General features: G+C 44.5%; 1 protein-coding gene across 3 annotated transcripts in view; it reads right to left on the bottom strand.

Annotated features, from left to right (window-relative positions):
* SNX13 (sorting nexin 13) overlaps positions 1-15371 on the bottom strand; it is a 120547-nt gene that overhangs the window by 44196 nt on the left and 60980 nt on the right. For all 3 annotated transcript variants that reach the window (XM_027872260.1, XM_027872259.1, XM_027872257.1), the window contains 3 exons: positions 11597-11680; positions 9234-9372; positions 3050-3138 (listed from right to left, as the gene is read on the bottom strand). In XM_027872260.1, coding sequence (XP_027728061.1) covers positions 3050-3138; positions 9234-9372; positions 11597-11680 — 312 coding nt within the window. The remainder of the gene's footprint in view (positions 1-3049; positions 3139-9233; positions 9373-11596; positions 11681-15371) is intronic.

Raw genomic sequence — 15371 nt, 5'->3', positions numbered from 1 at the left:
CAATACTTTTCTGATCTGAAGGTTATCTTGACATAAAAGCATAAAGCAGATTTCCCTCCTTATACAAAAGGCATAGATGCTCCACTAAAACAAAAGGCAGTTCTTCAGGGAGATGCCATCAACGAGTCTGAACCCTGGTGGGCTTTGCAGCAGTTGAGGTGTGGTCAGAGAAGGACAACAGCCACATGCTGCCCACCACAGCTCACACTCAGCAGTGCTCGCACTAGCAGAAGCGTCATTATTCCACTGTTCTAAACGAGATTTTTACTGGAGGAAGTGTACAGTGATGAACAAAGAGCTGTCCTCAAAGATGGGAAGCCTTGGGCTGCAGGCCAGCCGTGCGTCTCTCCTGCCCAGGGCTGCACTTACTGCTGGAGGGAATGACCTTGCCGACAATTCCCTGTACCAGTGAAATCCTAGGTATTATCCATGTCCCTGTTCCCATTTTACAGATTAGAAACCTGAGCATGAAATGACTTGCCCAAGGTCACACAACCAGAAAGAAGTGAAGGCAGGGTCTGCTAACTCCAGAAACAGGAGTGTTTGTGCTGCACCATGTGGCCTCTTAAAAGAGACAATTCAAAGGGAACTTGGCTCCCTGGAAGCCACCATGCCCCATGGCCCATAGATCAGGAATACCTCAGAGGTAACAGAATCAAGTCCGTAGCATGATTAATGATGCAGAACAATGAAACTTAGACACATAAAGCCACCCCGAGTCTGCTAGGTAAACTGTGAAATGCTCCACAACAATCCTGCCCCGACTCTCAGGCCTGTAAACAAAAGCACAAAGGAGCTGGGCCCCCGGGGCACAGAGAGCCATGCAGCCGGTCTTTCTGTGGGGGTGTTTTCTCTTCCGCAGAACAAGAAAAAGGAGAGAATTCATCACAGAAATGGCCAACGCTGAGAACCATCTCTACAACCACCACCATCTCCTCCACTCCACCTTCCACACTTCAATCTTTTGCCAGATTAGGTCAGTATATAATTCATGCATAGACACTGGATTAAAGGCATGGTTATCTCCTCCTTTGTTGGCTCCTCTGGTTCTCAGATAGCTTTTCCTTAGAAATAAGGGGCAGCTAAGTAGCACAGTGGATAGAGCACTGAGCCAAGATTCAGGAAAAACTGAGTTCAAATCCAAACCTCAGACACTTCCTATCTGTGCCACCCTGGGCAAGTCACTTAACCCTGTTTGCCTCAGTTTCCTCATCTGTAAAATGAGCTGGAAAAGGAAACAGCAAACCACTCCAGTATCTTTGCCAAGAAAACTCCAAATGGGCTCACGAAGAGTCAGACACAACTGAAATGAGTGAACAATAAGAAATAAACGGTCAATCCAGATATTGTTGTCTTAAACTTCAGGTACTCAGCTTCTTCATGTGTTCTTTATTCAATATGATGAGGTTTCTGATAAATGAGTTTAGGAATCATACTTTCCTCCTACAAAACCCAGCCCTCCTGTAAGTCACTCTGCTATCCAGTTCCCTCGCTACCAAAATATTTGTTCCAACTAATTAGTCACTTCCTAAGGAGTACATTTAGCCCTTGTACCTGACTACTATAGTAACAGCCTGCGAGCTGGCCTCCCTGCCTCCCCACTCCAGCCAAACCTCCATTCAACTCTCGAATGGATCTGAAAATTCAAGTCTGGCCACGTCATCCCTGTACTCAACAAGCTCCAGGTGTTTCCTACTGTCTTGGGACCAAACAGAAAACCTTCTACTTGGTTTTTCAAGCCCTCCAATGCCTGCCCCCTCCTCAGACACCGGTCTTCTGATTCCGGCAGCCCCCCATGCCTGGCCTTTCCTCCATCCTCATCTCCTCCTCTTGGCATCCTTGGAGTCTCAGCTAAGGTCCCACCTTCTACAAAGAGCCTTTCATGATCCCCCTTCACACCAGGGCCTTCCCTCCACTCATTCTCTCCTATTATCCTGTCTGTATCCTAATGGCATGTTGTCTCCCTGATCTGACTGTGAGATCTTTGAGAGAAGGGACTGTTTACTGCTTTTCTTTGAACCCCTAGTGCTTAATACAATGCTTGGAACATGGCAGACAGTAAATGCTTGCTGACAACATAATCCCATGATTATAAAAATGCACCCCAACCTAAGTTTCAAGGTTCTTTTCAAAGGGACAAACAAAACGCAACTAAACACACCATGTTCTGAACCACAACTAAGTGCTAAGGACCCTCAGCTATTACAATATCCCATCACGAACCATCCTGGCAACATTTCCAGGGCTGGCATTAGGAAGGCCCACTCCTGTGGGCATCAAGGCACAAGCACGCCACGCTACTCCTCCTCTCTGTTGTGAACATTACGGTGATGCAAAGCTGGGAAGAGTTTGATGACCTGACTCTGGCGTTCATGGATTTAATACAGGAGCTGTAGTGGCCTCGGCTCCAACGACTTCCCAGGGTCCCATTTAATGATAACTATTTTCAAGCTAAGATTTTCTGGTCCATAAGGAGTCACGCGACATCACTGAAGATCTGCAGGCATGGGGTCCACAGAAAAAGCTGCATGATACTTTGGGGGAGCCAAATTGTCAATGGTGCAGATATTCCTTCTCCTGACACAAAATGCAGTCCACCACACCTTCTGAACCTCTCACAATTCTTCACCAAGTTTCCCCAGCAATCTTCCACAGACCATCTATTGACTCACTGTACTAGAGAAATGTACTTTTGGTATTAAAATATTAAGAGTCTGACAAACTAAAATAAAAATCAAGTTAAAAAAAAAAAAACACTTGTTTCTGACAAGAAGCCAATTATAGTAACTTAAGTCACTGACAATCAGTGCAGCTGGCATACAACAGTTCCTATGCGCTTTAGTGTAATTATTTAGTGTAATATTTGGATATTTCTGCCTACATAGGGGCAAGCATATATGGGAAAATCTATCTAATTAAAGGTCTTTTGGAAAGTATCAAACCAAATTCAATTTTCTTCCTTCTGGTTTACAATCAGTCATCTACTTGATGTTTCAGTTAAATCTAATTATCCATGATTAAATACTAATTCAAAAAATACATTACTTACTTTGCCTGACTGCAACCTCTGTATTCTGGAGTCACATACTTTCTTTACAAATAATAAACTATTAATTTGATTTTTGATAGTGTTGATATCTGTAAACAAACACAATAAATATACATTAGAGATTAAGTACATGCCATTTATAAATATTTTGATATGTAAACACTATAATTTAGCAAAAAACTTACAATTTTTTATTTCAATGAAAGGTAAAATATGAATAATAAAATGCGGCAATTTAAGTAAATTTATACTTGTTCTGATATCATCACCCTTGTTGGTTAACAGTGAAAATCACATTCTTCTATTCCAATAGTTCATCTGCTTGATTATTATCAGAAAATAACATGACATATCACGATACATGGCAAAGATACAACACATACCATGCATACCTAACATATGATGTCCATAATATATATACTGATGAAGATGTTTATTGACCAAGATTCTGTCTACTGCTATGAAAACCAAAAATGGCTCATCTTATGAAGAACAACGGAGATGAGCCCAAATGGAAACCAAGATACAATCCCAGTCTGGCTTTCATCATGTTTATCGCCGTGTGAACAAACTCTCAAGCCTGGGGAGCTGAGCATTTGGGGAGCACATTTACAAACTTCATTTTGGAAGGAGAGAGTAGCTACCATTAGTATTTAGTTAGAGGGGACCACTCCTCCACTGAGTAGACTCCACGCATATGCACCTGAGTGGACAGTCTGTACTTTGAATGTGCATTTGATTGGTGAATGAATGTTAGGCACTAAGTCAGACCAAAGGGAAGCTATACAAACGGAGAAGTCACAGATGCCTCCTTTCCCTGAAAGAGATGATGATCGAGGTGTGGTGACTAAGAAGAAATTAGTGTTTGTCCAATGGATGTGCTGTTGCTTTCATTAATGTTTCTATTTTTATTAATGAGGCCCCCAGAGATTCCCTAGCTGTGAATGATTTCTTTCTTTTATTTTTATTCAGAATTTAAACACCAAAGAGGTTAAAAGAGGGCAAAGAGGGCATTTTCCAAACAGAAAAATACCAAAAAGAATTTTATAGGAAACCACGAATTACCATTTTATACACTTTGCTTTTTTAAACGTATAAAATAAATTTCATGGATTGCATTCAACAAAGCTGTTCAACTTGCCTGTGTTTCTTTCTTAAATTCCTTCTGTTCTCTTCTGTCCATTTTAAAAAATGTTTTAATGACCTTCTGCTTTTTGGCATCACCACTGCTAGCCCCCTTATGTGTCCTACTCTTTGTGACCCCGTGGACCATAGTAGGCCAGGCCCTTCTATCCTCCACTATCTCTGGAAGTCTGTCCAAGTTCACGTTCATTGCTTCCATGACATTATCTATCCATTTCATCCTCTGCTATCCCCTTTTCCTTTTGCCTTCAATCTTTCCCAAAATCAGGGTCTTTTCCAGGGAGTCCGGTCTTCTCATTGTGTGGACAAGTATTTCAGCTTCAGTATCTGACCTTGAGTGAATAGCCTGAATTAATTTCTCTAAGTTTTGACTGATTTGATCCCCTTGCTGTCCAAGGGACCCTCAAAAGTCTTCTCCAGCACCACCATTTGAAGCCACTGATTCTGTGGTGTTCAGCTTTCCTCAGAGTCCAATTCTCACAGCCATGCAATGCCACTGGAAAAACTGCAGCTTTGACTATATAGACCTTTGTTAGCAAGGTGATGTCTCTGCTTTTTAGTATACTGCCCAGATTTCCCATAGCTTTCCTTCCAAAGAGCAAGAATCTTTTAATTTCATGGCTGCAGTTACTACCTACAGTGATTTTTGAGCCCAAGAATAGAAAATCTGACACTGTTTCCATTTCTTCTTCCTCTACTTGCCAGGAAGTGATGAGACCAGATGCCATGTTAATTTTCCTGATGTTAAGCTTCAAGTCAGTGTTTACACTACCCTCTTTCATCCTCATCAAGAGGTTTAATTCCTTTTCACTTTCTGCCGCCTGAGTCTGCATATCTGAGGCTGTTGATATTTCTTCCGGCAACCTTAACCTCCAATTTTTGATTCCTCCAGCCTGGCATTTCACATGATATACCCTGCATAGAAGTTAAATAAACAAGGTGACAATATACAGCCTTGGCCTACTCCTTTTCCAATCTTAAACCAATCAGTTGTTTCATGTTCGGTTCTAACTGTTGCTTCTTGACCCGCACACAGGTTCCTCAGGAGACTCCCATCTCTTTGAGGTCCTGCCACATTTTGCTGTGATCCCCACAGGCAAAGGCTTTAGTGTAGTCAACGAAGCAGAAGTAGATAGTTTTTCTGGAACTCACTTGGTTTCTCCATAGTCCAGTGAACATTGGCAATCTGGTCTCTAGTCCCTCTGCCTCTTCAAAAACCAACCTGGCTCTTCTGCTAATTCTTGGATCACATATTGCTAAAGCTTACCTAGTTTGCAGAATCTTAAGTATAACCTTGCTGGGGTATGAAACGGGCACACAACTGTTCAGTAATTTGAATGTTCCTTGGCATTGTCCTTCTTTAGGACTGGGATGTCAACTGATCTTTTCCAATCCAGTGGCCACTGCTGAGTTGGCTAGCCCCCTTGAATCCCCCCAACTAAAGTAAGTCAAAATGAATCCACAGGGTGGATATGTAGAGCCTAAGGAGCTTGAGTCCATCACCACTGCCAGGAGGTGAGTGACAAGCTTCATCCAGAGTCCCCTGGAGACAAGGCTCGTCTTTGTGTTTGCTTAGAGATCCGAAGTCTTTTAAAACTGTCTTTCTTTACACTGTTCTTCTTGTAAAAACTGTTCTCTTCCTTCCATTTGCTTCCCTTTGCATTAGGTCACATTCCGTAGGATTGGAAAGTCATTGTATTATTTCTTAGGGAACAATAATATTCCATTACAATCACACAGGACAATTTGTTCAGCCCTCTTCCAATTGGGGGACGCCCTTGGAATTCTAGTTCTTTGCTTTTCTTTTTTTCCCCTTCGTCCTTCTTTCAGGACCAGGAAGTTTGTTTTGCCTGTGACGACTTCCTCTCAGCATTATTCTCTCTCTGAACACCCCTATGCCCATCCCTGCTTGTTTCTCTGCTGAGTCTGACTCACATATACATCTATCTGTGAGTGAGTGTGCATGTGCGTGTGTGTGTGTGTGTGTGTATGTATGTTCAATCCTTCTTTGCTTCAGATAAGAGATTTTTTTTTTTTAATCATGGAAGCAATTCCTGTGCAGCCCTCTCCCCCAGCTGTCAACCAACTGCCACCTGCCAGGCAGCCACAGCAGCCCAGTTAAAGCAGCAGGGCCCCTTGAAAGACACAGGAGGTGGCAGGCGCTGGGCAGGTCAAACTCCCACCACTACCTTGACCACCATCTCCCTTCAGATGCTGATGGAGCCAGTCCAGGACCCTGAGCCCAAGAGCCACCGCAATAGTAAAACTTCCAGATCAGGACCCTCAGCCATCGTCCTCGGAAGCTACCCCAGGAGACGCAGCCTAAAGACTGCTGGCTTCTGCAGGAGCTGTAGCCACAGCTACTGAAGACCCAGAAAAGGAAATTTTGGCCAAAAACATCCTTAGCCATTTATTCATTCCTTCCTTCATAAGACTGAGGCTCATCTTATTTCTATGGATTCAGTTATTTTTTTCTACGCTGATAATCCTCAAATCTGCTTACCCAGCCCTAACGTCTCTACTGACTTTCATCTCCAAATTCCTTTTGGACATCTTGAGTAGACTGCCCCAAAGACATCTTAAACTCAATATGTCCAAAACTGGGCATAATCCTTCACATTCCAATGGCTCCGAACCCCTGTAGATCATCCAAACCCCACTCAACATCCACTATCACCCAATTCCTCTTCCCCTCCCTCAACCCTCCCACCCTTAAGTTTCATCCAAATCCACCCACCCTTCCACTGCACCCTCTGAAATGCCTGTTCCACAGGCAATAAATTTCCCTTCATTTTAAATCCTTTCTTCTACTCCTTCAATCTACTAACTCTTACTGAAATCTGAATTTCCCTTAATGACACAGCCTTCCTGGCCACCTTCTCCATTTCAGCTCTATACTGCCCTCCTGTCTTGAATCCCTAGTCCTCTTATCATATTACTAACTATGTCCAGCCACGCCTCAGGCTTGAATCACTCCCACCATTCGTTATCTTTGCCCCTACACAAACAGCGCAAAAAAAAAAAAATGGAGAAAATCATGCAATGGTTCTGACCGCATCCACTACAAATGTATGCTATAGTCTTTCATTTACGCCCAAGGGTGAGGTTCATCTGATATCCACCTGGCTTACTCCTTACATCATCTTTCTACAGTCTTCTTCTCAGGCACCCCAATTATTAGCAAAGTCACCTTTCACCCTCTTCTTCCTCCTTTCTACTTTAACGAACCATTTTTACACTCCTTTCTTTTGTCCCCTCTTTAAAATCTCAGAAAAGAACCAATTCCTCCCCCTCCACCTCCCACCCTAGCTTCTGTTTTTCTTATTTACCTCCCTCACTATCTTTGGAAGACAATATCCTTGGAAGTGTTTCTCAAAAAACGTTTCTTTCTCGAATGAACTTTCCCTTATAGGTTTCTCTCAAATCTTTTGTTTGTATCTCCAGCTTCCTATTGCTCTGGTCTTTTTGTTAGAAACAAATACTGAAAAGTCTTTGATTCCATTAAAGATCGATCCATTGTTTTTCCTACAGGATTATACTCAGCTTTGCAGGGTAAAATTCTCCTAGTGATCAGCTCTCCCTTTTGCCCCTTGGAAAGCCACCCAAGACCTCCTCCTGTTCATCACAGAAGCTTTCTGACTGCAGGTCACCGGCATTTTAACTTTTAAGCTAGGGTTCTGGAGTCTTCATAGTTTTCATTTATGGTTTCTTGATGTACAGTTTCTCAACTTTTTTTTTTAATCATGGTTTGCAGGGAGCCCAATGATTCTTACTATTTAATTTTTATCTTTCCTCTAGAGTTTTTATATCATTTTTTTTTTTACTCTCTTGCTTCAATTCTTCCGGGTATCGATTTAGTGATTTTTTTCTTTGCGACTCCACTTGTAGTAGTTATAGAATTTCTTCCTTCTAGGAAGGATTTTTAACCATCTAGATATCGACAATAATTTTTACAGTGGTTGGCGTCTTCTTCATTTTATTCACTTCTAGAGCTGTAATTCCCCATCTGGAGCTTTGTGCTGGGGCCAAAAGCAGTCGTGCTTTCGAGTGAGGTGGTGAGTCCGGATGGGTCTTTGTCCTGCAGGCACAGATCAGTCCGCCTTCCAAGGTGACATCACCTTGGATCTCTAAGACTCAAAGAGATGGAGCTTCAGGACCCTCTATGGCATCTCAGATCAGAAGAGAGCCCCTGTGTACTTCCACTGCCCCAGGCTGAGTGCTCCAATGCCACATAAGCTGCTGCCATCCACACCCTGGGGCTTTCAAAGCCTCCACCATGGGTTTCTGATGCCACAGGGGAATTCAGACATGTCCCTGGGGCTTTCTCAGGAGAGCTCTCTGCTGTTGCTACCTTCAGACAGAGCCTTTCAGACTACACATATCTCTGGTCTTCTGGTCACAGTAGGAGGCTGAGCGCATGGAAGCTACCCCTCCTTCTACTGCCTGCAGATTTCTGGAGTATGGAAGCTGAGTGAACAGCCAACGTGGCCAGAGCCCACAGTCTCTCTGTTCTCTCCCCCTGTGTGCCTGAGCAGACTGCTGCTGCTCCCTGAAGGTCCAAGGGAAGCCAAGCCCCCTGACATCTGCCTTTCCCTGTTCCCCCATCACACAGAGATGTGGAGCTATTGTTGCTTGGGGTTTTTATGCCATTGCAAAAGCCAAAGACTCTATCACTGGCCAGTCCACTCTCCTTCTCCAGATTGGTTCATTTGCTTGATAAAGCACAATCTGATTTCAGTCGGAGTTTCATTAGATAATCACAACAAAGCTGTCTCCTCCATCGCTGTACATGCATACTGTGGTTGTAGCAGGAAATACAAAGGACTGGGGCTCATTAATGAACAGGTTCTAGGAAAGTGCCACCGACTTTCACAGAAAAAGAAACAGGCGTGAGTATGGCAGCCATGTGACTGATAGCATATCTCACACTTGGTGAAGGACACTTCCTGAAATACAATTCCACCTTTAGCTTTAAAGACAAGAATGATTCGGGAATCCCCAAGTCTATGATTAGGCACTTAACTAGCCTCCCCAGACTTACCATCACCCGCAGTATCCAGGGATCGAAGATACTGCAACTCTTCAACAGCCTTATCCCTGACTGCTTCGAGTTCACCCACGTTGTCGCTTAATTTAATAATGTTCATAAAGGCCTCATAGTTGCAATTGGAATCACGAATCTACGGGACAAAAATCTGAAAATTTAGGAGGCCAGTTCATGAGTTAAGAAAAATTGTGTCTCTATACAAATGCTTAATCCATTCTTCTCCAAATGGACTAAGGTTCATTTTTAATATACCTTGATCTGTCACAAAGGACTTTAAAAAAAAATCAATTGAAATGCATTAAACCAAAAAAAAAAAAAAAAAAAAGAGTCTCTGGCAAGGGTGGCTAGGGGGTGCAGTGGATAGAATGCTGGACTTAGGGTCAGAAAGACCCAAGTTCAAAAGCTGCGGAGGCCCTGAACTCACTGGGTGAGCCCGGCTAAGTCATATCGCCTCTGCTTGCTTCAGTATCCTCCACCCAGGACGCATCTCCCAGGGTTGTTGTGAGAATCCCATGACAGCCTGCATGAGATCACCATGATTGCTCCTGTGATAACGGTAGCAACAGTGGTGATTCGCAGACAAATTCACCTTATGCTAATCTGGCACCACTCCACTGAGCTCCAAGGCCAAATGAGCCCCGGCTCTCTCAGAACTGACATTCTACTGGCTTCACCAAAATCCCAAACCAGTAAGATTCAGCAAGGACAGTGATAAATGCTACGCCAGGCAGTAGTGGCTGGCTTATTGGAGGTGGTCAGGACCCTGCGTAGGACTTGGGGCAGTCAGAACCATGCCCCTTGGGGTCCCTTCTCACAAATGGGCACAACGGCCAGGTCCAAGGGAGGATGGGGAAAACAATGCGCCCTCCACCCAGGAGACCATCTGAAAAAATCAGATAGCCCTCAAAGCCCCAGGACATGTCTGTAAAGGGCCACACCAAACCCAAGAGGACAGTTTCATTGGATACCATGTGATGGGGATGGGGGGTAGGGGTGGGAGGCAGTGACCACTATTATATGTGAAGTAAAGGTGGAAACAAAGGTTTTGAAGTGTAAACAAGAATGTGGAAAACATGTTTAAAGCACCTTCTAACAATGTTCTCTTCAAGCCCATTCCAACTTGGATTCTTTGAATGGCCAGCCCTTCTAATGTGGATGAGGAGAGGAATGAGCAGCTCTGTGCTTATTTATTGAACATGCTTGTGGAGAGTCAAACAATACAAAATCACTCTCATCTCCTCCATGGTGGGTAGAGCTAATGAAACATGAGCGGGCCAAATATAGGTCTGATTTTAGGATAGAAGTCTCAGAAAAAAATGGCGTCCCTTTGGATAGTCACCATACCCAGAACGTTCAATGATAAGAGTACGTCTGTTCTGCACTGAACAGCACTGATATGGCAAGTGCACTATTTAGTTGCATATACTGTTAGTCCTTCCAAATAATTGTTTTCAGCATGCAACACAGATTTGAATGACCCATATTACAACAGGCATTTCCATGACACAGAAATTTGGGTGCTATTATTATTGAGAAATAAATATGGTCAAATATGGCAGAGGCACAGCCACCTTTGAATCACAAAAGCATCAAGCTTTATTGCTGGAAGGTCCTTCCAAGGTAAGCTGATACCACCACACCACTTTAGAAATGAGTAACAGGAGAATATGGACAATCTGTGACTGGCCAAGATCACAATGAAAGTGAGAGGCAGGAAGAACCTGAATCCATTTTCACTAACTCCAAGTTGAGTTTCTCCCAAAGATGCTGAGCCCCCTCCCCTCATTAAGCAGGGCATGAGGTCCAGGGGTCAGACAACCTCTCTTTACAGAATCGCTGCCTTAGTGCTTTCTCGGCCGCTCTCAGAAGCTGGCCACCAACAGAAGAGAAGGGGTTGCAATTCGTGCCAGAGGAGCAAGGGCCCCAAACGAGTGAATTCTAAGTCTGGGGCAGACCCTCAGTGTGATCTGCGTGACACACACTGAAGGCCCACAACACTCCCTATCTAGGAGAAGTCTTCCTAATCATCACAGCTGATCCAACATGGAAAGACTTGCCTCAAGTGATACCAAGATGATGTGTTGAGAAAACTGAAGACAAAGTCCTTGTTCACAAAGAGTGAGATGGAGTGAGCTGTGAGGCCTCTCCCAGTGCAGAGGTGACATAAAATCATTACCAAATATATACATTTTAGCACAGTCACATGTAAGGCTGACCTATCATCTTCATAAAGGCAATTTTCTTCCAGTTTCACTTGTTACAATTAAACCATGCCTATTTTAATAAGCAATCACAAAATTCAAATTATGTTATATATTAAATTAGGCTGAAGTTTAAAAAAAACTTAAAGCCCTTACCATCCATATGACATACTGATTAATATAATCAGGATCACTGAGTTGGTTTATTAATGGAAGAAGAACTCCACGTGCAAGGATTTCCTAAAAACAAACAAACAAAGATGTAAATCTCTCCTACTTTTCATTTGTACGATAAATTTATTAACAATTCTTATTCTGCCAGGAACTCAAAAACTGCTCCATGAAGGGTCAAACATTGTAAAACTTTCAAATAGTGAGCAAGAAAGGATTTCAGAAACACTAGCATGGATTCTACCAAGTGGCAATCTTGCTTCGATGGGCTCCCCACCAACTCCTGAATGCAAACCTGGCCCCTCAATCCAGACGCCCGAAGCACTGCTCAGAGACCCTGCCTCCCAGGAAGACTTCCCTGAACATCTCCTGCCAGCAACACTATACCAACGGTTTATACCAATGGTTCTCAAAATGTGGTCCAGGGACTCATCAAGGATCCAAGACCCTTCTAGTGGGCTCATGAGGTCAAAACTTTTCAAAATAGTACTAAAATGCTTTCATATTTAATACAGTGAATGTGGTAGATAAAACTCACATAAACAAAAGTTCTTTGGGGTGAGGGCTCAATTTTTTCAAGTATAAAGGGGTCCTCTGCCAACTGCTGGTCTATACAAACCATATACTACTCTCACTACTAGCTTCTCCTACTTCTCTGTAAGCTCCAGAACAGAGGCAGTGTCATCATTCCCTCTGTGTCTTCAGAGCAACGAGAGTGTCCAGCACTCAGAATCAAAGGCCCTTGGCCACTATCTGCCAAATGAATGAAAGAAGGAGCGGAAAGAATAGTACTCGGCAAAGAGGCACAACACAGTGATGGAGACCGTCATAGACTTCTGCCGGCTCTCTGTGAAAAGCAGGATGCAAAGGACTTATCTCATGTCTCACCGTGAGAGTAAGGCAGGGGGAGAAGAGCTTAGTGGACCTCGATTGTGAAAACCAAGGAAGTGCCAGCACATAAACCCTGGTCCTCAGTGTGAGGGAGAGATAAGGAATACCTCGATGTTGATAACAATGGAAACAAAAGGGGCCAGGTTCCACTCTGGACGTCCCGTCTGAAAAAGAACACCGTGAAAGAAAAGCTGTGCTGAGGAGAGAGGAACCGGGGTGAGGGGGTGAGGGGGTGACGGCCAGGCCACAGAAGGGTCGGTGCAGGGAACTGTGGATGCTGGGCTTAGGGAAGACTGTCTCTGAATCTTTGCCTGTTCTTAGGGGCAGAGCTGGAAACAAGAGGCAAAAATGACAGAGACGGGGACATCAGCCTGCTGTTTGGAAAGTGTCCCAACAAGGGCATTTGTGCTCAGCTGGGCAGAGCTGCCATGGCAGGGGATGGGTGCCCTGTGCCTCCTCCAGCCAATCGCTACCAACTAGAGAAGGGCCTGCAGACGGGCTGGTGATAGGGGGCCCCTGTAGCCCAGCAGACATGCTGCTCTTGGGCACGGTCTCTGCAATGCACTTTTCCCATCGTTTCTTTTTCATGTGGCAGGATTCAACCAGAGACGGAGCAAAGAAATGACCGTGAAGACAGAAGATGTCAGTAAAGAAAGTTTTTAAGAAGGAAAGGGTGGCGGACCCCTTGTTGGGAAGCTCTAAGGGGATCCTCTTCAGTCTGAAGGGCTAGGCTGCTAGAGTGTCACCCTCCAAGGCAGAGATGGTTCCTCTTTTGTCTTGGTTTTCCCAGGGTCCAGCACTGTGCTGGGCACATAGTAGGAGCTTAATAAATGCTTTACTGATTGACTGATTGACAGTGGGCTCAAAATTCCTTGGCTCAAGCCTTTTTTCTGTTCCATGTGCTCATTTCCTAAATGTACTGGATAACAGGAGCAACTCCGAAGTTTGTCTGAAGTAAAAGCCTCACATATTTTTCCCTCTAGGCACAGCCAGAGAGAACCTCCCCGCTGTCCTTCCTGCAACTTAAAGCTGACCACTGTCTCCAATTACCCCTTGGGGAGTTCCCAGAACTTGAGCATCAGAGGCAGAGGCTCCAGGGCCTTCTGGGAGGCCCTTCCGCTTCACAAGCAGAGGCTGAGTCACAGTCTCACTGCTTATGGGCCTGGGTCTTCCAAGACCTTCTTGCAGGGACTCTGCTCCCCTAATCTCCCCTGAGCCCCCACTACGTATATTTTCACTCTCTAGTGGGAGAGGAGAAAGGGGAGTAACGGGCAGACCTGGGTGACCATCTGGGTCCTGGGCGACCATCTGGGTCCTGGGCGTCACTGGCTCTCCTTTCCTTACACTTTGAGAAAGAGTCTTAAGTGTCCTCATCATACCTAGACGAGCTCACTTGCTATGACACAAGAGGCCACTGAGACCACTCCGCGGGAGCTAGGTCACGAGCACACCAGCTTTCTTTCAAAAACGGATCCTCAAAGGGAGAAAACTCTGTATGAAATACAGAGAAAGGATCGGATACATGACTAGACAGTTCCAACAACGTTCACTCCAAAAGCACTGAGCATAACCTATGATGTGCTGAACCATCCCTGACCTCAGGGAGCGAACAATCTACTGGGGAAGGCAACACACAAACGACTGTGAACAGAAGACCGGCTCAGGGCTGGCCCGGGGAGAGGGCCAGGGAAAGCCCTCGGCACTGCTCTGCTCTGCTCTCTGAAGTCATTTTCGAGACCTCACGAGAGCCTACTGAGCTGGGTGAGAAAAATGAATGCTGTTACGGAGCTCAGAGCATCTCATTATATGTAAAAAGGTGCAATCTCAAGGGCAGTTTCAAAAAGGTAAATTAAACATCACAGTATCCTTTCTGTAAGTGGTACCGTAAGGCACACCCAACAGACTAGCAACAACAATGATGCCAACCACAATGATAACGATCATACGGAATTTTACTTGGGAAGTAGAGAAACGAATGTATTTATCTACTCTTGGGAAAGCTTTAACCGGAACTTAAAATACAAACATTAAAGAACTCCAAGAAGCTCTACTGATTTACGACTGTGTTTCTGAAGGAAAGGAGGTTACACAGTTCTAGGTGCGCATGAAAATTCTCCAATCTGGAAAGTAACTCAGAAGTGTGTAACAAAAGCTGTAAAAATATTCATAATTTTTAATTCCAACCTTGGGAACGTATTCTAACAAAATGATACAAAAGATGAAAAAACGTGTAAAAACACGTTCCACGGTAGCATTGTTTGTACCAAAAAATTGGAAATCATTCACATGCCCTCCAGGGTATACACCTAGGCACTAACTGTGGGAAATAAGTTGATACAATACAGTGGAGCATAAATTTAAATTAAAAGCAGAAGGATAATGTGAATGCTGATGACAACTAAATAAATATAACACACACATATGTACGTGTGCCTACACATGTGTGTGTGTCCATACAGACAACCACTACAGAGAAGTGGATGACGGCATGGTTGGACAAAGCTAGTGATTCTAATAAGGCCAACACACACACCTGAGGCCAAGCAATGCATCTGACAGCTAAGGGCAGACACACAGAAGCCTTCTCCCTCCAGGAACTCGACTCTGCTGCAGACTCTGTGATGGAGGAAGAAGCCTGACAGCGTACGTACAGGCAGATGTCGGCACAGAAAGCAACACTAAGCGAAGTTCTGGTGAAACGGTCAGTGAGATGGGTGAGGACAAGCGGCATGGCCAGAAGCTCGGTTTTCAGCCAACACGCCGTGTCTCCAGGGAAACACGACCAGTAGTTCGTCCACTGGTCTCGATGACTTCCAGCAGGAGAGGGAGGCACAGTCCTAGCTGCCTGGCTCCCCGTGGCCGCCCCGGG

The sequence above is a fragment of the Vombatus ursinus genome, unplaced genomic scaffold (genome assembly GCF_900497805.2).
Source record: "Vombatus ursinus unplaced genomic scaffold, bare-nosed wombat genome assembly UNPS02014799.1, whole genome shotgun sequence".
NCBI classification, from domain to species: Eukaryota; Metazoa; Chordata; class Mammalia; order Diprotodontia; family Vombatidae; genus Vombatus; species Vombatus ursinus.
Note: the sequence above shows the minus strand (reverse complement) of the source record. Positions and strands in the feature narration are given on the sequence as shown.